Here is a 23,818-nt window from a genome sequence, read left to right on the forward strand (position 1 = left end):
TAATATTTAAATATTCCGACCTTAATTTCTGCTAAATTCCAAAGTAGCTCTCTATATGTAGCATCATCTCAGCATCAGCATCTTCATTCAGGCCAACAATGACGATTCTCTTCTTACTATTCTTCTTCACAACCATCTTATCAATCTCTTCCACTTCGTCGTCACAGATCAACGCCTCCAACACAACAACATTACACCGACGCCTAACGTTGTTTGGGAGCTGTGGCACGGGCAACCCGGTGGACGACTGCTGGCGCAGCGACCCTCGCTGGGCCGACAACCGGCGCCGCCTCGCGGACTGCGGCATCGGCTTCGGCCGCAACGCGATCGGCGGCAAGAACGGGCCGACATACGTCGTCACGGACCCCAGCGACGACGATCCGTCAAGCCCAGCTCCCGGCACGCTCCGCTACGGGCTCACCCAGGATGGGCCTCTGTGGATCGTCTTCGCGCACGACATGACGATCCGGCCCAAGCATGAGCTCGTCGTGGGCTCCCACAAGACCGTGGACGGCCGCGGGGCCCAGGTCGTCGTGGGCGAGGGCGGCGCGTGCTTCGCGGTGGACGGCGCCAGCAACGTGATCATCCACGGCGTCACGATCCGCGGCTGCAGGCCCAAGCCCAGGGGCCCGCGTGGCAGGTCGGAGTCGGACGGCGACGGCGTGAGCGTCTGCGAGGCCAGGGACGTGTGGATCGACCGCTGCAGCTTCGAGGACTGCGCCGACGGGCTCGTCGACGTCACCAGGGCCTCCACGGGGGTCACCGTGTCCAACAGCCTCTTTACTAACCACGACAAGGCCATGCTCCTCGGCCACAGCGACTCCTTCGACGACGACAGGGCCATGAGGGTCACTGTCACGCTCAATCGGTTTGGTCCAGGCCTTGTGCAGAGAATGCCAAGGTATTATATACTCTGCGTGCATTGCCATTTTATTCATTTTTTGCTGCATAATCTGTTTGGAGTTTCAGTGCTGGATGCGATGATGAACCCATATTTTGACAGGTGTCGGTATGGGGTGTTCCACGTCGTCAACAACGATTACGTAAAATGGGGGATGTATGCCATCGGTGGCAGTGCGTCGCCAAACATCCTTAGCCTGGGCAACCGATTCAGTGCTGGCCACAATAAAGAAGTAATAGTCCTCCCATCCATATTAATTGTCGGAATATTACATTTGTCTGCACGTTTTTTAATCTTAGATACATCCATATTTGAGCAAATTTAAACAATTAATATGGATCGGAGGGAGTGTTGTATATTTTCATTCCGTTCGATCTGCCGTTGGATCGATCGCATAAACCCTCTAACTTCTCATCCTGTCCCGTCTTATCTGATCACCAACTGATCGAGCTGCAATTGGTTCATTCCTGCAGGTGACCAAACGCGAAGACGATATGGCGGAGAACGACTGGAGGAATTGGAGGTGGAAGTCGGTAGGGGATTTGATGCTCAACGGTGCCTTCTTCACGGCATCGGGCGGGCCGGGGCCTGAGGTTAACGCACCTAGTTTTGCAAAGTCCGCCTCTATGGTCGAGCAGATGACGGCCGAGGCAGGGGCTCTCTCCTGCAACAGGGATTCTCTCTGCTAAAGACCGCTCCTCGAATCCATCGATTGGCTCCTTCCTCTTGATGTTAGGCAGGTCCAATAAAATTGGGTCGTTTTATTACACTTCTGAACATTTATAACTTTATAGTAGTACCACTAGCTGATGGGGAACGTCAATGTGGCAACTGGCACGTAGCCCGGCCGTTTGATCCCACGCATGTTTGCATTTTTTTTTTAGGCATGCCTGCAGATTTTTTATGAACTGTGTGGATCTAAATTTTAAATTTCAATAGAATTTATTTGTGTTTCTAGATGATTTTTATCTTTCATATGAATTTAGAGAAAGCTGCCCAAGTAATCTTGTTGCTCTGGGATGAGAAGATTCATGCGTTTCCAAATGACGCACAACATATTGAATTAACGTTTGGATAAATGGGGATGAAGAAAATATAAAGTTGTCCAATGAGAACCCCCATTTGTCTTTCTTATGAGTGTTTGACATGTGAGCCATGTGGGCCAGTGGACAAGTTTTGCACAAAGGATGACTCGTTTTGCACAAATGATGACTCTCTATTCTCTTCTCAAATTTAGGAAAGAAATGGGACAGTTGGACAAGTTTTGAACAAATGTGGATTTTCATTGAGTTGTTTTGGTCCAAAGACCCCCAAATGAACAATTGGGGAGGACTTAGGGGCTTCCCTTGGAGATGCCCATCCAAGGGAGTTCACCGCTTGAGCCTGGGCAAATATAATGCCCAGAGTGGACGGGCGTTGGTTACACTGTGAAGTCGAAGCAAGAAAATTGAGTACGTTTCAACAGTACGCCGTGTTCTCATTCTCATGCATATCAATTTTCAGACGCTAGGTGAACCTACTAACTCTCAGTTTTGGAAAGGCCTAATACATCGGGAGGACCGGAGGAGCACCCGAGTAAGGGATTCTGGAGATGTAGGCTCAGCGGAACTCCGTTAACAAACATGTTCTCGCCTTTTCGATTGCTGCACGAGTTGTTTTCTTATACCACGAGCGTTCATTTTTCTTGCTGCATGTGTCTCGGCCTCTTATGAATATTTTTCTATGTAGAAGTGGATGGATATATGCGAATTGCTGATACAGTGATATGTGCGAGTAACACACTTGCTCAATCTTTTTATCCCTATCGACCTACCTTAGCAGGGCAGTTAGTGACGTCAAATACTGCAGATCCTATCCTTAGTGCAGTATTATACTCTACTCCTTTACTTGCTTGGGCTCAGTCATCTGAGATTGTGTTTTTTTCAGTTGACGGCTTCTCGACCGTACGATCATCTTTGAGATTGTGTTTTTCTTAGTCGACGCCTTCTCGACCGTACGATCATTACTTTGAACGCATAGGATCGGTCGACTGAGAATTTGTGTTTCTCAGTCGACTAAGCCATAGGCGGACCCTTGTTAGTTTACCAGTGGTGCCGTTGGTTTCCAGTTCACGTAAGATGCTCCAGCGCATTGGCTGTAAAAGTCTTCGTGGCTACAAGCACATAGAAGATGAGACACGCACCCATGAACAAGTTGCTAATTGGGGATCCTCCAAAAATTGTACGGAGTATGTACATATATACGGAGAAGCAAACACAAGATTGAGGAATTCCTTCCTCTCATCCAAAGGATTTAGAAGAGCCTTACATGCTTCTTATCCATGCTTTCCTATGGTGGCAGATTGCAGCTTGTCAACTATGTCCTTTCGTCACTCCCCACATTCTACATGAGCACCTTTCTCCTACATGTGGGAGTGATCACACAGATTGACAAATACAGAAGACACTATCGTTGGAGAAGGCAAGACATCACTAAGAAGAATCCCCTATTGGCTGCCTGGGAGATGGTCCGTAGACCAAAAAAGGAGGGGGGTCTTAGTGTAAAAAACTTGGCCATTCAAAACAGAGCTCTCCTTATGAAAAACATCCAAAAGTTTCTGAACCATGCTGACCTGCCATGGGTTCATTTCTTATAGGAATTATATTATCCAAGTGGTTCATCGCTTGGACAACGTGGGTTTTTTTTAAAGGAGGTTGAAACCCTCGGCCTCTGCATCAAAATGATGCACACAGCCATATTTTATTGATTTATTTAAACAAGCCTGCCAAAATGAATACATCGATCGAACATCTCAAAGCCACAATGCTATACCTGCTAGCCTGATGAAGGTGTAGCCTTTATCGGAACCGCATGCCCTGAACGAGATCACCCCTAACATCTAAATCCGGAGGCCACGAAGACACAACCGGTCAAGCTAATTCTCAGCGTGTGCCGCATGCGCACGCTACGAAATCTGCCGCCACCATCTTCCATCAACCATCTTCACGACAGAGAACGACGCATTGAATTTGTCAGGCTTGGCAACGACGATGCAAACCAGAACCATACCAGCATGCACCTAGCCACCGACCAAGATCCCCTCACCCTCAGAAATAGCGTTCCCCCAACGATGCTCCCAAAGGGGAGAGCGACGCTGCAACCGCCGCTGCCGCCCAGTCCGAAGACTTTGGTTTTCACCCGGGAACCTAGAGCGGGGGTGTTGTGGGGTACCTCGATGATGCCTCATTAAAGGGGAGAGACGTTCAGGGACGTCACCGCAGTCGTGGTCGGCAAGCCGACCAAGGGTTTCCCCAGTACCAAACCCGAACCACGGGTGCCTCGCCATCTTCAAAGCCAATGAAGCGCGGACTGTCGAAAAACCAGCAAGGCAAAGAGAGCCGCAGCCGCAATGCACCAACAGCTGCACCCGAACCGAGCAAGGATGCGGCCAGGCCACTGCCGCTAGGACCGCCGCGGCCCGAGCCGCCCCCGTCGTCTACGCGGACAAAGCAGCTTGGCGCCGCCGTGAAGACACGGCTAGGGACGACCTCTGCTACCGACACGGTCCGAGCAGCCCGGTGCCGTCGCCAAGACGCGGCCAGGGACATCCACCGCTGCCACCAGGGACCGTAGACTGGACAAGGATTAGCCACCAAGGCCTGGCCCGTGCCGTCGTCGGGAGCTTATGCCACCACGGAAGTTGCAGTCGCGCACAAGGACCAGGCCCCGCCGCCGCCGTGGCCACACGTGCTTTGACCGGCGGCGCGATCCGGGGGCGGTGAGGAAGGAGGAGGGTGGCCGGGTGCTTTCTGGTTATTTCGGATCTCAGGATCAGGGTTTCTTAGCCCCGATTCTCTTGGACAACATGCTGTCACGTCAATTTGGTGGAGAGACAATCTGAAGCTTATGAAAGACTTTAAGACACACTTGCATCATGCTCCATCCAATCAGGACATACCGTCAGCTTCTAGAATGATAAATGGACTAGTGCCCTGCTCTGACGGGAATGGCCACAACTTTATTCGTTTGCACATAACAAAGACATCTCTGTCCATGATGTTATTGCCTACAATGATAAGATCACCTTGTTTGCCATCCCACTATCTACCATTGCATTTGATCAATTCCAGCTGATGCTTGCAGTGGTCGACACACTGGATCTCAGCCAGCATCATGATAGTTGGAAGCCCCCTGGTAATCTGGATGATTTCAGCACTGCCAAGGCATATGATCTTCTCTTTGATCATATTGATATCCCTTCCATATTTATGCGCATTTGGAACTCCTGCTGCCAGCTTAAGCACAAGGTGTTCACCTGGCTTTTGATCATCAACAGGCTCAACACCAAGGGCAATGCTGCAGCAAAAAAAACTTCCATTTGCCTGCAGACACATGTGTCCTCTGCCAGGGAATTCAGCTGGAGACAAGAGATCATCTTTTCTATCACTGCCCCTTCTCATTGAGATGCTGGAGATATATATGTTGGAACACACACACGCGAGGAGGAAGAACTACAGAACACAGAACACACGAAGTTTTTACGCTGCGTACTGAATTGCAGCTTTTCTATTTTCCCTTTCCTTTTATTCAGTCCGCAGGTAACGTCCTGAACTGACGATCCTAAAAACCAGGCCACGACCGAGCTTAGTGCCATGCCATCCCATGACAGTCCGATCGTGCCGGCCATGCTGCTACACCCGTGGAGCTCATGCCATCCCACGAAGCAGATGCAGCCGCCTAATAAAACGCTAAGCAACAGACTAAGTCAGTGAGCGAACAGGCTCGCGTCACTGACAGCTTATTTGAAACTAAAAGCAAAGCTATCTAAACCAACCGGTGCTAGGATTAAGTTCAACAAATCCCCCCCTAAGCCTTGCGCCCACTGTCGATCTCCATGACGCCGAGCTTCTGCCGCATCTCTATGAACTTGACTCGGCCCAGCGCCTTGGTTAAAATGTCGGCAAGCTGTCCATCGATGCTGACGTGACTGATTTGCCGCCCTCAATGCATTCACGAAGGAAATGAAACCGGAGATCAATGTGCTTACTCCGTTCATGATGCATTGGATTCTTGCTGAGAACAATCGCCGACATGTTGTCGACCCGCAGCTTCGCCGTCGACTGCTTGTTGCCGAGGATGTCGTCGAGCAACCTGCACAGCCAGACGCCTTGACACGCTGCTGATGCCGCCGCTACGTACTCAGCCTCACAAGATGAGAGGGCGACGATCTTCTGTTTCTGCGATGCCCATGTGATCGCACTTGTGCGAAGACAACTCCAGTGGTACTTCACCGGTCATCGACGTCGCCGGCATGATCACTGTCATTGAAACCGATCACCTCAGGCACCGCACTTCCCCCGCTCTTGTAACAACAACCATATCGTGCCGTGCCAGCGACATAGCGGAGGATTTGCTTCACCGTTGCCCAATGCGGTGCTGCAGGCGCCTCCAGAAACCTGCTCACAATCCCAACAGCATAGGTGATGTCAGGTCTCGTGTTGCAGAGGTAGCAGAGACTCCCGACGATACTCCGGTACCGTGTAGCGTCCACGGCTCCCCCGGAATCTCCCTTGCACAACTTCAACCGGCTCTCCATCGGCGTGTGACAGGGGTTGCAGCCCTTCATGTTGGCTGCTTCGACGATCTTCTCGGCATAGGCACTCTGGCACAAGGTGATGGCGCCATTTGCCTGTACCACCTCAATGCCTAGGTAGTAATACAACAATCCCAAATCGCTCATGTCGAAGAGGCGCTGCATTTCCTCCTTGAACGCTGTGATGTCGTTGCCGTTCGTGCCGGTGATGATCAAATCGTCGACGTAGACGCCGACAAGGCGAATAGACGTCCCCGAACTCCTCTGTACACAGCAGGCTCGTGTGGACTCCGCTCAAAGCCAAGGGATGCCAGCGACGCGTCGAGCTTGGCATTCCAGGCACGTGGCGTTTGGCATAGTCCGTAGAGCGCCTTGCGCAGGCGCAGCACTTCATTGCCGTGTTTGTCGTCGATGAAGCCAGGAGATTGATGGACGTAGACCTCCTCTGCCAAGTCGTCGTTAAGGAAGGCTGACTTCACGTCCATGTGATGGACGGACCAGCCGGTGTGCGCCGCGAGCGCCCGCAGCAAGCGCACAGTCTCCATGCGCGCCACCGGCGCGAACACCTCGTTGAAGTCCACGCCTTGCCGCTGCGCGTACCCCTTCGCAACGAGCCGTGCCTTATGCTTGATGACGTTGCCAGCCGGGTCCTTCTTGACCTTGAAGACCCGGCATAGGCCGATGGCGCGGTGCTCGTCCGGGAGCTTGGCAAACTCCCAGGTGTCATTGCCGTGAATCGCAGTGAGCTCTGCGTCCATGGCATTCTTCCAGCAAGTGGTGCACGCTCAAATCCTCATCGACACTGGATGGCTCCTCTGCAGCAGCAAGACAAAGCCCTGCATGCTCCATCCCATCGTCAAGCTCCGCCATAATATGCTTTACCTTGCGATAGTGTGGCAGAGTGTGATCCAGGTCGTGCCGTTCGTGGTCGTCGGCTAGCGGCGTGGCATAGCCGACCTCGACGGATCCAGGTGATGGCGTTCGAGGATCCGGCGTGATCGTCGTGCGAGCGACGGCTGGAGAAGACGGGGTGGCATCGTGCGTGGGCGAAGGAGGCGTCGTCCCGCCCTCGCCGATGCCGTCGTTGTAGACGACCTCAAAGTGTTCATCCGGGGCGGGCGCGTCTGCGGCGCGCCCTGGCGTCTAGTCCCATCTCCTCCGTTCCTCGAACATGACGTCGCGAGTCACGTGGAGCTTGTTTGTCGCCGGATCATAGAGCCTGTACGCCTTGGCTCCATCCTCGTAGACCATGAACACCATCGGCGTTGATCTGTCCGCCAGCTTGTCGATGCCGGGGCCGAGGCGCTTGACGTGCGCCACGCACCCGAACGTGCGCAGGTGGTGCACGGCAGGTTTGCGCCCATGCCATGCCTCATAGGGAGTCATGCCGTCGACGCTGCGTGTTGGAGCCCGATTGAGGAGGTACACAGCCGTGCGCACCGCCTCTCCCCAGAACGTGGCCGGCATGCCCATGCTTTTCAGCAGGCACTGAGCCATCTCCACGGTTGTCTGATTGCGCCTCTCCACGACGCCATTTTGCTAAGGCGTGTACGGCGCCGTCGTGCAGTGCTTGATACCTCCATCATCACAGTACTGGCGAAAAGCAATCGAGTTGAACTCGCCGCCTCGGTCTGACCTGAACGCCAGAAGACGCCGCCCCGATTCAGCTTCTGCTCGTGCCAGAATCTTCTTGAAGCGGGCGAAAGCCTCTGCCTTGGTCTTGATCACCTCCAGCCACATGTACCGTGAGTGATCGTCCACCACCAAGAGGAAGTAACGATTCCCTCCTGCAGTAGCCGGCGTGACTGGCCCGCACAAGTCCGTGTGCACCAGCTCCAGAAGTTCGTCGGCACGGTACGTCGTCGCCTGCGGGAATGGGAGGCGATGTTGCTTTCCAAGCGCACAGCCATCACACACCTGGTGCACTAGCTCGACAAGGGGAATGCCCGTTGCCATGTCAGAGCGTGCGAGCTCCCGCAGTGAGTGGAAGTTCATGTGGCCATAGCGACCATGCCATAGCCATGCCGGGTCGTCTCCGCTAGCCATCAAGCACACCGGCCTGGCCAGCGACAGGTGCAGCACGTACAAGCGCCCCTTGTTCCTTTGGACACGGGCTAGGAGCCGGCCGGCAGGGTCACGTAGACTGAGGAAGCCGTGCCGTATGCGCGTGTCACAGCCAATCGCGTCCATCTGGCCAAGACTGACGATGTTGCTGCGTAGTCGCGGGATGTAGTAAACCTGCGACAAGGTTAGGTGCTCGCCATTCCGGCATTGGAAGAGAATCGTGCCTCTCCCTTCGATCTGCACCTCGGAGCCGTCCCCGAGCTTCACAGTGCCGTACATGCCTGTGTCTAGCTCGGAGAAGATGTCACGCCGCCCGGTCATGTGGTTGCTGGCACCCATGTCAAGGTACCAGGCAGTGTCGTGGCTCTCGCTGGTCTTCAGCGCCTTGCCCTGGGATCTCTCTTTGTTGAGATGCACCTGCTCGACGCGGTCGCAGGTCGCAGTCGTGGTAGGCGCGCACACCGTGGCGAGAAGAAGCGCTGGCTCGGAGTCGTCCCCATCTGCACGTGCCAGGTTCACCTTCTCCTTGCGCTCGCGACGAGGCTCAGGACAGTGCTTGGAGTAGTGGCCGGCATATTTGTTGCAGTTGTAGCATTTGACAGCGGACATGTCGCGCTCACCGCTTTGCGCGCCATCTCGCGCGCCACCGTCTTGGTTCTTGCCGTCACGGGCGCCGCGGTTGTTGTTGCCGCACCTGTGATCCTGCTGCTTCCCACGGCGGCGATTGCCGTTGCCACCGGAGCTTTGGCCTTGAGTGCGCTCTTTCTGTCGCGCGTTCCACTGCTCCTCCGTAAGCAGTAGCTGCGGCCTCCCGGTGCCATCCATGCGCCCACTAAGGTAGCGTTCCTCAGCAGAGCATAGGCGACCGACGAGATCCTCAACCGAGAGCGTCCTCAGGTCCAAGAGAGTCTCGATCGACATGGCGATCTGCATGTACTGGGCAGGCACACACCGGAGGAATTTCTGCACAATCTTTACCTCTTCCACAGTGTCGCCAAGGGTGCGCAGGTTGTTGATGAGTGTGGTGATGCGCATGCCGAAGGCCTCCAGTGTGTCACCGTCGTGGAACTCGATCTTCTCGAATGCCGTCCGGAGGCACTGGGCCGTAGCCTCCTGGACGCGCTGGACGCCGAGGCGCATGGTGCGTACTGTATCCCATGCCTCCTTGGCCGTCCTCTTGACCACCAGCGTGCTCACCATCTCTGGCGGCACGGCGCGGAGGATCGCCGCGTGCGCCAGCTTGTCGTCCCGGACGCTCGCAGGATGCCCCTCCACGGCATCCCACATGTAGCTCGCCTCCATGTTCATCTGCATGACCAGGGACCACTAGACCTAGTTGGTGGGGGTGAGCGTCGGCCAAACAATGGCGCCGCTCGGGACGATGCGCTCCCGCACCGTGCGCTCGTGGATGACGATTTCGTTGCCTCCACGGCGCCCCTTGCTCCGCCCACGGCTCTGGGGACGTGGCCGTGATCGTGGCAGAGCAACGGAGCGCGCGTCACCACCCATGGCCGCCGCCGGGCTAGTGCGTTCGCCATCGGCAGACATGGCGACTCCTCAGAACCTAACGGCTCTGATACCAATTGTTGGAACACACACACGCGAGGAGGAAGAACTACAGAACACAAAACACACGAAGTTTTTGCGCTGCGTACTGAATTGCAGCTTTTCCGTTTTCCCTTTCTTTTTATTCAGTCAGCAGGTAACGTCCTGAACTGACGATCTTAAAAACCAGGCCACGCCCGAGCTTAGTGCCATGCCATCCCATGACTGCCCGATCGTGCCGGCTGTGCTGCTACACCCGCGGAGTTCGTGCCATCCCACAAAGCAGATGCAGCCGCCTAATAAAACGCTAAGCAACAGACTAAGTCAGTGAGCGAACAGGCTCGCGTCACTGACAACTTATTTAAAACTGAAAGCAAAGCTATCTAAACCAATGGGCGCTAGGATTAAGTTCAACAATATATGTCCAGGATTTGATCGACATAATAATGTGCATCAGGATGTTATGGATCTAAGGAATGGCCTTGGTGTCCCATTTCATATGAAGATCACAACACTGGTGTGTTGGAGCATTTGCAATGAGTTTATTTTCAACGACATGCAGATTTTTAAGGGAGAACTGAATCTAGTTTTGGCATGATAACTCTCTCTTATCCACCTGGTAAATAACTTTTGTTTTTATTAATATATTTGCAGTAGAGTTTCCCTAAAAAAACATATATAAAGATGAGTTAAGATCTTAGATCCGTTGCTTTCAAGGTATAGGAAGTGCTTTAGTTTTTCTGTTTTTTCGAATGGAGGTACAAAAAGTTACGCACGAATTGGTAAACGACAAGGGAAAACTAAACTTTGATGGCAAGGACGACAAACAAAGTATTACCAATGCAGAAGACTTCTCGAGAAACATTGATTTGAGACGCGGAAGGGCCAACTGGGGTTGGTCGGGGTCCATCCATGGCCATGAAAAACTGCAAAGGACAGATTGCAACGTCAGAAAGGTGAAGAATGTCGGCCTCGCCTGGAGGGAGAAAGCCGAACGATCTGCTTCACCTGGATGGTGGGCAGTCTCTGGTTGGTTAATTGAATCACGGGCACTTGCTTGGCTCATCTCTTCGCTAGTGGACTCATCCACCATTTCGATCCTCGTCCTGCAAGTTGCATCGCTAACTTGTGTCTTTTGGATATTCCAGTAGCTAATTAAATTCACTGAATCCGGCCGGAGTTCGTACCCCTTAGTTACTATGCACCCGTGCGACGACAGTGCCACCGAAAGCAGGGTATTGGATATTAAAACATTATTAAACGGCATATATATGTCAAAATTATAATCGATCAGCCTCTCTGATGTGCGTCGATCGGATGTTTTTTAGTCGAGAAACAAAAGCAGCTTGTAATCATTCGAGATCTGCGTGCCGCTGAAGACCGAGACTGGGGCAGCTAGTGGATGAATCATGGCAGGCCGACGTACGCATCGTTACAGCAACAGCAGAGAGGAGATGACAGAAAGATGGATAAATAGGCATGGGTAGGAAGGAGACTGATCTGAATGACGGTGATTACTAAAGAACATCTGCTAGCTTTATGTCCTGCCCGATCATCAGTCCGTCGTGCAATAATGCATACCCAGATCAGATCACTCGCCGCCATTGCCAACTGGGGAGCCTGCAACCTGCCGGCGCATCGATCAGGTAGGCATGCAGTGGGCAGTGGCAGTGCCCATCTTTATGAGTCATACCAGTGTCATCCCCCACGCACAGGCACTTACCTAGCTATTCGTCACATGTTCTTGGCATTTCTGTCGCGCACGTCGTGGCCGACTCTCCAAAAGGGGGACTCGTGGTTTGGTGCACTGTATCTGTGGAGCGGAAGGTTTATATAAGCGTGAGATGCATTAAAAGAAATTTCATATTTTCTGAAAAGGAGGATAAATCTACTGATCCACACAGCCATAATTACAAAATTAATTATGTGCAATGCATAGTACTCCTAAAACCTAAAACGACACTTTAATTGAAAGGAGGGAGTATAAAAACGCTTTTGCTAATTCTCTCCAAGCCGTCTGATTTTGTAGTTAGGCATCCGTCGATTGCTTAGCCATCGGAGCTGATTTTTGCTTTGAGATTCGAAACGAACAACGGAGATGAGGAACTAGGGCGCTCAAGTGCTAATACGACGGCTTTGATAATATTTAAGCATTGGACCTCACTACCGGGCGGCGTGCCCCACTTAAGGTTGGCAGCGGCGCCTTCACCCGGCCCCGCGTGCACGCAGCAAGCGCCAGCTTGGCTAGCGTATGCGCGCTCGCTCCTGCTCCCGACCGATGCCCCAGCGTGGCTAGCGTATATTGCACTTGGCCCAAGATGCTCGTGCTCGATACCAAAGCCCACGTTAGTTGAAGCACCCGCGTGGCCCACGCAAACAAATGCGCAGCCGAAGCGTGTAACCGCTTTGTTTTTTTTTTGTTTTTTTCCTCCTACGACACGTAGGACCACAACATGACACCTAGGTAGTACACCACATGTTACTTAGTAGTCATGACATGAGTTCTCAAAAAAAAAAATAGTTATGGCATGATTACAGCATGGCAACCATGACCCAACATCATGGCAGTTAGAACAAGACAACATGACAATTAGGACAAAAGAACATGGCGACTGGGTAGTCAGATCATGACATGGTTAGTAATGCACAACATGGCAACCATGACCCAACATCATGTCAACTAGGACCAGATGACATGGCAACCAGGACAAAAGAACATGGCGACTGGATAGTCATGACATGGTTAGTATAGTGCACGGCATGGCAACCATAAACTAACATCATGACAATTAGGACCAGATAACATGGCAACCAGGACAGAAAAACATGACGACTAGGTACTCATGACATGGTTAGTAGTGCACGATATGGCAACCATGATCCAGCATCATGACAATTAGGACCAGATAACATGGCAACCAGGACAAGAGAACATGGCAACTAGGTGAAAAAAACATGACAATTGAGCAGTGGTAAACAAAATGGTAACTATGATCAAATAATCTGATAGCTGTGAACAAAAGACACATGGCACTTGAGCGGTCATAAACAACGTGGCAATTATGATCAAATAACGTGGTCGTTGGGGGCAAAAATTTATGGCAATTGTTTCTACATGTCACTTTCGAAAACAACTATTTAGAGACAAAACACATTCCATGGATGAAGGAAAATCACAGTGAAGTGTATGGATCGTCGGTACTATGGGTGAAAATGGTTAGGATAATTACCGTCCGAATCCGTTTCCGAATCCGAATTTTTAGGATATGGGAAGAGAAATTATTATCCGACCGGATATGGCATAGGATATGGTACGAGCATTATCCGGCGGATACCAGATTATCCGAAATTACAATCGGATAATCCGACCCTAATAAGTCGGATATTATCCGTTTTTACCAACATGTTATATGCAACCCACTAGTCCAGGCTGCCCATCCCAAGAAAGCCCTTATCAACATATATCCCAACCTACTTCTACTGTGTTTTCTCGTGATATTAGCCGCGGTTTGGGGTCTAGGCCCAATATAAATGATGGCTATGAACTTTTTTGTTATTACTACTATGCACGCACTATCCGTTCATCATTATCCGTTTCTGATCCGGCATCGTTCCGCTACCGTACCGTTTCCGTTTTCGTGTCCGAATCCATATCCGCACCGTTTCCGAATCCGATAAAAAATATGGAATAGGATACGGTACGAGGATTATCCGTCCGAATCCGATCCGGTTTCACCCTTAGTCGGTACAAAACAAAATCATCTTTCCAACTCCATTTGTTCCTACGATCATGACAGCAGTGGCCTTTTGACACGACGGTAAGCTGATCAAGCAAACTGCGACTTCACAAAATTCATACAACAAACAAATGTATACATGTATGATATTTAATCTGAAGATGGCATAAACAAACAGTGGTATATGCAAGATCATTTGGGTGAGACAAAACGTCGAACACCCTGCGTGTACTAGGAATGGGGAACTCGGCTTCGCAGGAATCCAGTTGGGGAGTCATGTACGGGGAACAGGTCTCGCCGGAACGCGGGGGCGGAGGGCGGGGAGGAGAAGGAGGAGAGCATGTCGAAGGAGTGAGACGTGGTGATAGCCATGTGTGACGTCAGGCACGACCGCATTTTCGCCTGTGGCTGCGGTGCACTGCTGCCGAAGAGCCCGCCCCTTGCTCAGGGTTTGCGGGCAGCGTCTGCTCGGCCGCCATGCGCCGCCCTGCTTCGACGATGCTCCGCCGCCATGGCCGCGCCCCGCTCCGACGATGCGGCCGCGCCCTGCTTCACCACCCGCTCCGCCGACGTCGACGCGCACTGCTCCACCACCGCGGCCTCCCTGCTTCGCCGGCGCACGCTGCTCCGCCGCCCATGGCCTCCCTGCTCGGCACCTCAGGATTTGGGTTATGCCGCTGCGCACTACTCCAATCGGGAGGAGAACCAAGAAGAGCCTGCTATCAGGAGAAGGGGATCGAGGAGTTCCAGAACAGAGGCGGATCGGGAGGAAATTTTGATCGTATGGACCAACGGGCGCTGCATGATAAGACCAAGTGGGCACGTGTCCCACTTAGATCTCCGTTAAGCATTTTGCTTAAAATTCAGGCGTCCGATAAATAGCCACACCCTATAAAAATCAAGAGTGTTGTACACAGCAAAAACAATGTATATGGATGTGTCCATGAATCCACGTAGAGGCTGGGAGTATAAATTTTTGCATGCACTTTTATACTTAGATGTACTAATAGTATACAAACTTTCTAAAGGGAACAAATACCTACACCCACAATATATACTCCTATAGATACAGCCATACAGGGGAAAAGTACCAATACTTTTATCCGCCCTAACGGTTGTTTGTTAAGGGCAATGCGCCTTAGGAAATGTACATGGATGATGTCAGTCTTTTCGTAATGATGCCACGTGGGATAGTTGCGGATGTCGAAAAAAGAGGAATGAAGAACGCCATGATACTTCTTTTAAGTTTTAACTAAAAGACGATCTCTTCACAGGAAAGATAGCCAATGATAAGATAAATGTACTAGATTTGATTTTATCTAACTTATTAAAATAATTTTATTCATATAAACATTAATTATAATATATGGCACTGAGAGCTAACCTATTATACAATTACGTAAAATATATAAGATAAGACAATATTATCGACCATTTTCCATGTCCTTAAAGGCTGCCCAAGCCTGAGGAATATATTGCCAAGAATAGCGGAAAGGTGTAAGAAAGATTTGATACATACTCTGTAGTTTTTGTTTACAATAAAACACAGTTTAGAGAAAATATCGAAATAAAGAAAAAACATATATGTTCTTGGTTAGAAAACTCGTGTCCGTTGTATATGCTGCATCCTTCCGCTCGATTGCAGGTTGCTATCAAACGCAACTTTAATTATTACGTGGAACAGAATATGTGATCTAGAGCTCACAGGATCCTAGATTACCCCCAAAACCTTTCGAAGAAAATGAAAAGATGACTCCAAAACCTCTGTGATAAGACAGCAACACGATTAATTAGTAAAAGGGCTTATTCAAGTGCTCTTAGCCGCCCAAGCACTGGTAGCCACGAACAAGATTTTGCAGCTAGATTTGGTAGTTAATGCATAAGATATATATAATGAATGTTGGTTCAAGCTTTGTTCGAGAATTCGGTCACCCCAAGATTTGTGAACCACTTATTGTGAAAATGGACACCTATCCATCTACCGTAAGTATGCCTCTGCAGGTGTTATTTTACTTGCAATTAAGTGACCCGCTGGTCGACAGTGGACAGTGGACATTCTGGATTGGTTAGCTAGCTAAGGTGGCTGTTATCCATGTGTTTTCTTAATCTTGGTAGGGCAAATGTCAGCCCAAGCTAAGAAAACTAGCTTTGTGGACAGGATTGAATGGGTTTCCTGTCACGCACGTACTCTATAATTAAGGCGGATGCGTCTAGAATGAGTGAGCGTCGTGAAAGTTTGTCAGGGGTGGAATGATCAATTCAAAAAATTATATGATCATAAACATTGTTAAACTTCTTAGTAGTAAAAATTCAAAAATTCGACTCCACCTAAGTTCAAGACAATAGTTTTAATTAATGGAAGCTTGCAAATGGCCCAAAAACAAGCTGGTGGCTTGCCAGTTGCATTGTCATACTAAAATAAAATATTCAGAAGAAATTGTCTAGTAGATGATTTATGATTTGGTAACTTTCGCATACTTGATACTTGTACATTAAAATTTGTGTGGGGGAAATGGAAAATCCTCACTAAGCCTGTGCGTGCATGCCCCAATACCTCAGTCATTCAAGTTTCTCTGGATCTATCCAGACGAATTTTGTCTTAGCACAAGCATTATACATTTATACAGTGAGGAGGACACTGTTCATAAACAATGAAGAGTACACTGTTCGACATGTGAAGAGTATATTATTTGGTCCCTGGGTCCCACGAAGAGAAAAAAAAAGGATTAGTAAAAATGTTGGAAAAATTATTCGATGAAAAAACACTAAGAAACAACAATAAAAAAAATACACAGGATAATATTATAACAAAAAACATAGAAACGATATTAAAAACTGAAAATCATAGTGGAAACATATTGCAAAAATAATAAAAATTCATAGTGATAAATCATTGCGAAATAAGGAGAAAATAAAAGTTCGTGAAATGAATTTCCCAGTTTAAAAAATGGCAAATCTGAAATTTGTTGTCCTGGAGTCTTGTACTTCCTATGTTCCTTTTAATTGACATTTCGGAGAACTAAACTAAGTGTGAGACATTATAACACGTCTCACATCCCAAAAGCCTCTTGTTTAATACACAAGTGTTTTTTCTAGTGGTTGTAGAGTATTATTCTCCCAAATCTAAGAACACTAGAAACCCCAAATAATTTGTTTGATAGGCATTGACTTAAGGGGATGATTTCTAAATTTCTCCCGCAAAACACCTCAGTTTTTCATCAATTAAAAAGAGGTAATAACACCACAGGTCCAAGTACTTGAGAGGTGGGAGCAGTTTAGTCCAACTACTTGTGGGTGGGATCGACTAGTCCTAAACCTTGTGATGATGTGCACAGTAGTTAGCATTAGTCAGAACACGACTTTCGCCGCCTCTGCCGCCGCCGCCCATTCGCCCGAAGTTAAGCCGCTCCGTCCCCGATTCGCCCACATTCACTATCTCTCACCACTTGCTGGCTCTCACGCTGCCACCTCTTGGTCGATTGGTCGCCGGCGGTAATCTAGGGTTAGGAATTTGGGTGGCGCTGGCGGGGGTGGATTTGAGATAGAGAGGAAAGGGATTTCCAAAATAAACTGTAATAGTTGCAAGGGTTCTTTTTGCACACATAAAACAAACCAACTCGGCCAACTAGTCTAGGTGTCAACGCCTGACCGGTGTATGTGATCTTCTAATAAATTTGCATCACAAGGTTAAAAACTAGTCTATCCTGCTTCACAAGTACTTGGACTAAAATGCTCTCACCTCTCAAGTAGTTGGACCTCTCGTGTTATTATCTCAATTAAAAAAAATCTCATACTAGTGTTTTGGTGGAAGAGGCTTTGAGAGTATTGGGTGAGCACTCAATCCCCTCAAATATCCAATCCACTTGTGACTAAAAATACACCGGTGCCAAACAAGGCTTATGCTTCCGTAAAAAGTAACATTTAGGGTATGTGGCTACCCAAACCAATTTGAGACATCCATCCGTGGCCTCCATTACCGGGATGGGTCAATCTTCCAGCTTAGGCCAGACTTGTAAAACTACTAGATGTATTTTATCGGACAGAGTCAACAAAATTGAAACCCCGGTTGCATGTTATTTGTAAATTGAATTTTTTTAATCCGTCCTAAATTTGCTGGTAGTTCACGTGTCATTTTGTTGAAAGCTCTCCATAATAGGCCATCTGTCTGCTTTTTTTAAACAACATGTTCATAAAATGTGGAAGGTTATCCTAAATCTGTTGGAAGGTCATGGAGGTCCTTTGGAAGTCCATCTACCCCATCAAAATTTTGGGAACCCATCTCCCGATTTTTTCTGATAACTATTACAAAAATCGTTGGGTGTAAAAGAAGAAGAGAGTGAATATTTTTTGGTAGATTAGAAATAGTTATTTCTTAGCCGACAATCATATCAGCCAATGAAGATTTTCTCATCCTTTATACTTATATCAAACCTGCAGAAATCTCATTAACTGAATCAAACAGTTGTTAGCATTGACTTAGAAATAATTATTTTTCAGTCGCATTAAAAATAGCAAAACCGAGAAAAGAAAAATCCTGATTTTTTTGGGGCTCCTTACTGGTGGCAAGAGTGCAAGGGCGATATTTTGTTATACGATTATCTACAAGAATCGAATGGATCCAACGGATACACCTAACTGAAAATTATGCAGGACATTAACAGCCATGTCAGTGTTGATCGGCTGTGCTGTTTAGACATAAATGTCACGCTGTCAGCGCAGTGGTCCTGGCCTGATCACGAAATTGAGTTACTCCTACACATGCAAGCATAGGCACATGCGTTGGCGCAGTGCTGTGCTGCTCAACGGAACAAGATGCCCGATCGATGGTTACTCGCTGGCTTCCCATCATCCCCTTCGACTATTCACATATATCTCTGCAATATCTGCACGTTGCTAGAAAGATATTTCCATTTTTGTTCAAATGGGATACACATGCAGGTGCGTGACGCATGTTCCGCGTGCACTATTTTTTATGTCACCGGAAATAAAATGTCTGACAGAGTCTTGGTATGTGATCGATTGAGCATAATTGGCCCGTCCTTGATCGATTGAGTATTGCTAAGTATCGCTACGCCGCGTTGTATTATTCCTAGTTAATCCATTCTTTCATCGCCAGAAGCGACATGCACACCTGCTCCGCATTCCCTGCGATCGCGTAATCAATCACTAGCTGTTATCGCTAATCAAATGTGGGACGAATCAACTCAGGATATGATTACGCGCGATTGATATATGTTCACGTGTCCAGCTGCATATATGCCTTGCGTATCGAGCTCGTTGCTTAGAATAGTCTCGAACTCGGTAGTATCGTGTTTGATACCCCTGCCGTTTTCATTTTGTAAAGAAAAAAAAGTCCATTTTGAATGGTGAATTACAGCTTCGTCTTCTTATAATTTATGACTTAAACGCCTATTTGGCTCCATGGTACGTGTACAAACACTTTAGCCCCATGCTGCTTGAAGAATTTTTACAGGTCCGCAATCCCTAGCATCCCTTATGTTCATGATTTAACATTTCTTGTGAAAGCTTCAGTGAGCACTAAACCAGGTTAAAGTTTGAAGGGTGGTTTGTTCATCCCACTTTCCAAAACATTGAAACTCTGCACCTGTATATTAGGACTTATCCCAAAGAAATGGACGCCACCGAAAAAGAGGCGGAGGAACACGTACGAGAGTCCCTGAGGGTCTATCCGTTCCGTTCCCAAGGGAAACAAAGAAGCATCTTTGTGTTGCTGTGCAAGCGACGGACCGCGGCCTGCACCCACGCCTCTTCCGGTCGCCTTCCCAGTCTCCCACCTCTGGCTCTGCTTCAATTCTTCTTTCCACCTCTCGCTTCTCCCTCTCCTTTAAAAGCCCCCTCCAAAGCTTTCACTCCACCTCACACCACAACTCGCACCTCCCTCCTTCCTTCTTTGGTTGCCCGGCCTAGCTTCTTCTGTACTGTCTTCCTTGGTGAAGTCGATCCGATCCTATCCATATCCAGCCCAAGCTCGTCTCTTCACTCCAAAGGAACACCCTGAAACAAGAAAGATCCAGGAGAAACGGTCGATCGGGACATCTCCTAAGCTAAAGACACCGCGCGTGCAGCTCCTCTATCCATATCGCCCGCCATGGCCGGTCTCTGCTCTCTTCTTATCCGTGAACACCACCAATCACCGAGGAATTAATAGAGGAAGGAGAAGAAGCTCTCGCGTCAAACTAGTAGAATCAATCAGCCGAGAGGCGGGGTCTGTGTTGGCTAGCGAGAATGCGGCAGATCTCGTCGATGCTACAGGGGCTGGCCCGGTCGCTGGCCGTGGGGAAGGAGAAGAAAGGCGGCGGGGACGAGAAGGGGACGGTGCTGCGGACGTCGGGGACTCTGTGGGGCGAGGGCTCCGAGACGTTTGCCGCCGTGTGCTCCCGCCGCGGCGAGAAGGGCATCAACCAGGATTGCTCCGTCGTCTGGGAGGTGAGCTAGCTCGCTCGCTGCTGCTCTGTTTCTTTTCTTCAATTCATTGCTTGATTCTGTGTTCTAGAGATAAAAAATGGACTTGGCTGTTGTACTCATTTCTGACCACAGAAGAAATCAAACAGTTCCCTGCACTTGCCTACTTACTAAAATATGGGTCGTTCTCTCAGTTGCTTACCTAATCAATTTTCTGTATTTTTTTCGGAGAATTTTGTTTTTGTTTTTGTGAGTTGCGTCAGCTCGTTTTGTGTTCTTCGCCTATTCGGTACAGCTTGACAAATATGAGGCCATGATTCACTGGATTACGTACTGCCTTCATCCACTAGTCCACCAGTACAATAGACATAGGTTTTGTTCATAAAGGTTCTTGGATATGGTGGTTGCTTTTTGGCTTCTAGGGGTCTCTCTTCTCTCTGCCAAAAAATGAATGATTAGGTGTCTCTGTTTGTTGGAGGTGTTCGGTTTCTTGGTATCTGAATCCATGTTTCCTATTTTTTTTTCACAACAAAAAATAAAGATTGCACTACTTTTGAAGAAGAGATAATTTGCCTTTTCCGATTTGCAAACAAGACCAGCCAGAAGAGCAGCAAGGACAACACGATGACCTACCAGCTAAAAAAGGCCGGTTGGTTCGATCAGTTCGTTACCATCTATCATGTCGCACCGAAATCTTGAAGCTCCAATTATCATGAACAAGTCAAGAAAGCTGGATTACACACATAATGCCAAACCAGTGGGGACAGAAAGCAGTACTCTCCGTATTTTAGTCTTGCTGGTTTGCGCACTAACAAAAACATCTGAGGCCTTTCTAAAACACTTGAATTTCACTTCTTCTTTTTGACAGCCACTTGAATTTCACTTCATATTCGCCACAAACCATATAGTTACTCCAGTAATAAGAAAACAACAGAGACTGACAGAGCCTCGAATTAAATCTCTGCTTGTTTGTTCTCTCTCTTCAGGGATTCGGGTGCCAAGAGGACGGTATTTTCTGCGGCGTCTTCGACGGGCACGGCCAATGGGGCCACTACGTCGCCAAGGCCGTCCGGGAGTCGCTGCCGCCGTCGCTGCTGCGCCGGTGGCAGGAGGCCGTGGCGCTGGCGTCGCTCATCGACGGAGAGAAGAAGCTCTCGGACTACCAGCTGGACCTCTGGAGGCAGTCCTACCTGGCCGCCGCCGCGGCCGTGGACGAAGAGCTCCGACGAAGCCGGCGCCTGGACGCCGTCAACAGCGGCTGCACGGCGCTGTCCGTCGTCAAGCAGGGCGACCTGTTAGTGATCGCGAACGTGGGCGACTCCCGGGCCGTCCTGGCGACCACGGCGGACGACGGCGGGGTCGCCGCCGTCCAGCTCACCGTCGACTTCAAGCCCAACTTGCCAAGTAAGTCGTTGTGTCCTGAGAAGCAAATTAAGACGGGCAGAGTTACATACATTCGTGCTCTTGTTCCGGCCATTCTTACTAGTGCTCACAGTGAAATTGAAATCTGATTTTGCAGAGGAGAAGGAGAGGATCATGGAGTGCAAGGGGCGAGTGCACTGCCTGCGGGACGAGCCGGGCGTGCACCGTGTGTGGCTGCCCGACCGAGAGGCGCCGGGGCTGGCCATGTCGCGGGCGTTCGGCGACTACTGCGTCAAGGACTACGGCGTCATCTCGGCGCCGGAGGTGACGCAGTGGAGGATCAGCGGAAGGGACCAGTTCGTGATCCTGGCCACAGACGGGGTATGGGATGTGCTCTCCAACGAGGAGGCCGTGCGGATCGTGGCCGCGACGCCGGACAGGGAGAAGGCGGCGAAGCGCCTCGTGGAGTGCGCCGTCCGGGCCTGGAGGCGCAAGCGGCGCGGCATCGCCGTCGACGACTGCTCCGCAATCTGCCTCTTCTTCCACTCGCCGCCGTCCTGATTGAACAGAACCGTGGGCTTTGTGCATCGACGTCAGAAGGAAGAATGAGGAAAAAGCAAGAACACATTCACATTCCTTGTGTCGCTGTCAGTCTGAGACTCATCGCAGGAATCAGAATTCAGAAGGCGCAGTTTGTCTCATGATTGTGACGCTGCACGATTGGCCTTTTGGCCTGGACTGGACGTACGATGGGCAAGCCGCTTGCTGGTCGATCACCGAAAATTCTCCAGATTTCACACACACACACACACACTCGAACGTTGGGCGTTGCCAAAATGTTTGTACGAGAACCAACGACAGCCACAAGCAAAATTCCCAAGGGAACGGGATGTATTTTGTCCTCATTTTATTCGTGTATGACGCTCTCTCGGTTAACACTGGCCTCTGGGCGGCATATGCCTGCCAAAAGTATGGTCTGCGTGTATGACCCAACAGTCGGAATTAGTTTTGACGTCGACGGCCACCGGACGCACCGAGCCAGCAAGCTCACGACAATGGATTTGGGCATTGGCTTGAGAAAGAACTGAACGCGTGTTTCTTCCGTGCTTTTTAGCACCAGAGGGGGGAAAAGACCAGGACAAGTTGACAAGTGATACAGAGATGGCGAATGGGCAGTGATGTGTGAGCACGGTAGAGTGGACTTTGTTCCAGCTCCAGAATGTAACTCAGGAGACTCCGTTGGTCGGGCATCGAAGAATAATTGTGCGGCCTCCAGAATCCAGTAACATCCGATCCAAATTGATTTTAAAGATTTTTTAATTCTATAATATGAAAATCCCGCATGTAACTTTTTGTGTATTTTTTCACGGCAAAGATGAAGAGGAGTAGGGGAAAGATATGGAGCACCGCCAGGGCTCCTTAAGGTCACCTCCAGCGGGGCGACCCATTTGGACCGGCGCGGTCCGTTTGCGGAAAACGGACCAAATGCGCGGTCCAGCGGGACGACGCATTTGGACGGGCGTCCATTTTTCGGTCCACGAAGACGCATTCTGCCGGATTTGTGTCCCCACGGACCGAGAAATGGAGCGCCGCTCGGTCCGTGCGTCCGCTCAGGGTCAAGCCCTTTCGCCTTCCAGCCCCACTTGGCAGCGTCTAAAGAAACTGCGTCCCGATCATATTAAATGGGGGACCAGCCCCGTCCCCATCCCCAATTCACTCACTTCCACTCCCCGGCCAAAACCCTAGCCCACCGCTGACCACCGCCAAGACCCCGTCTCGGCAAGCGAGGGCGCCGAAGAAGTGGCCGCCGGCTCGACACGACCACGAGGCGGGCTCCTCCTCTGGAGCCCGCCATCGCAACCGCGTGGCGCCGGTTCCTCCGGCGCCTTTTCGCCTAGTGCCGCCAGGGCCGGCATTCCGTCGACGTCAGGGAGGTGTCGTACTTCTGGGACCACTTCATCCCTGTGCCGTGGTCCGATGTTCACCTCCCGCACGGGTGGCATTTGCGCCCCGACCGGGTTCCGGTGCCCCCTGTCCCGGCGAGCAGCTGAGCTCGCCGGCTAGAGATCCTCTGCCGCCGTGCCGCGCTCCCAGAGGACCTCCACGACGACCCCAACTACGCGGAGGAGTCCCCCTTCTGGTGGACGCGTGGTTCACAGTGGAGCATGATCTCCGCCGCCGGGGATACTTCGCCAGCGTTCCGGCGAGGAACAC

General features: G+C 50.1%; 2 protein-coding genes across 2 annotated transcripts; both read left to right on the top strand.

Moving 5' to 3' along the window:
• The first annotated feature begins 30 nt into the window (after nt 1-30).
• On the top strand, nt 31-1,754 carry LOC100831938 (pectate lyase). The gene is made up of 3 exons (XM_003566287.2): nt 31-901; nt 1,004-1,133; nt 1,375-1,754. Exons 1-3 carry the CDS (start codon nt 99-101, stop codon nt 1,588-1,590), a joined length of 1,149 nt encoding a protein of 382 aa, XP_003566335.1. The 5' UTR covers nt 31-98; the 3' UTR covers nt 1,591-1,754.
• A 17,857-nt stretch (nt 1,755-19,611) lies between these two features.
• Nucleotides 19,612-22,929, top strand: LOC100835221 (probable protein phosphatase 2C 48). The gene is made up of 3 exons (XM_003568575.4): nt 19,612-20,266; nt 21,229-21,646; nt 21,762-22,929. The coding sequence occupies exons 1-3, from the start codon at nt 20,066-20,068 to the stop codon at nt 22,163-22,165; spliced, it is 1,023 nt and encodes a 340-aa protein (XP_003568623.1). The 5' UTR covers nt 19,612-20,065; the 3' UTR covers nt 22,166-22,929.
• The last annotated feature ends 889 nt before the right edge of the window (nt 22,930-23,818 follow it).

The sequence above is a fragment of the Brachypodium distachyon genome, chromosome 2 (assembly GCF_000005505.3).
Source record: "Brachypodium distachyon strain Bd21 chromosome 2, Brachypodium_distachyon_v3.0, whole genome shotgun sequence".
NCBI lineage: Eukaryota > Viridiplantae > Streptophyta > Magnoliopsida > Poales > Poaceae > Brachypodium > Brachypodium distachyon.

Excerpts from the sequence above, each read along its gene's own strand:
- LOC100831938 (XM_003566287.2), top strand. The coding sequence starts at position 99 with ATGACGATTCTCTTCTTACTATTCTTCTTCACAACCATCTTATCAATC. Across the intron at positions 902-1,003 it reads CTTGTGCAGAGAATGCCAAG|GTGTCGGTATGGGGTGTTCC; the intron begins GTATTATATACT and ends ATATTTTGACAG. Across the intron at positions 1,134-1,374 it reads GTGCTGGCCACAATAAAGAA|GTGACCAAACGCGAAGACGA; the intron begins GTAATAGTCCTC and ends TCATTCCTGCAG.
- LOC100835221 (XM_003568575.4), top strand. The coding sequence starts at position 20,066 with ATGCGGCAGATCTCGTCGATGCTACAGGGGCTGGCCCGGTCGCTGGCC. Across the intron at positions 20,267-21,228 it reads ATTGCTCCGTCGTCTGGGAG|GGATTCGGGTGCCAAGAGGA; the intron begins GTGAGCTAGCTC and ends CTCTCTCTTCAG. Across the intron at positions 21,647-21,761 it reads CTTCAAGCCCAACTTGCCAA|AGGAGAAGGAGAGGATCATG; the intron begins GTAAGTCGTTGT and ends CTGATTTTGCAG.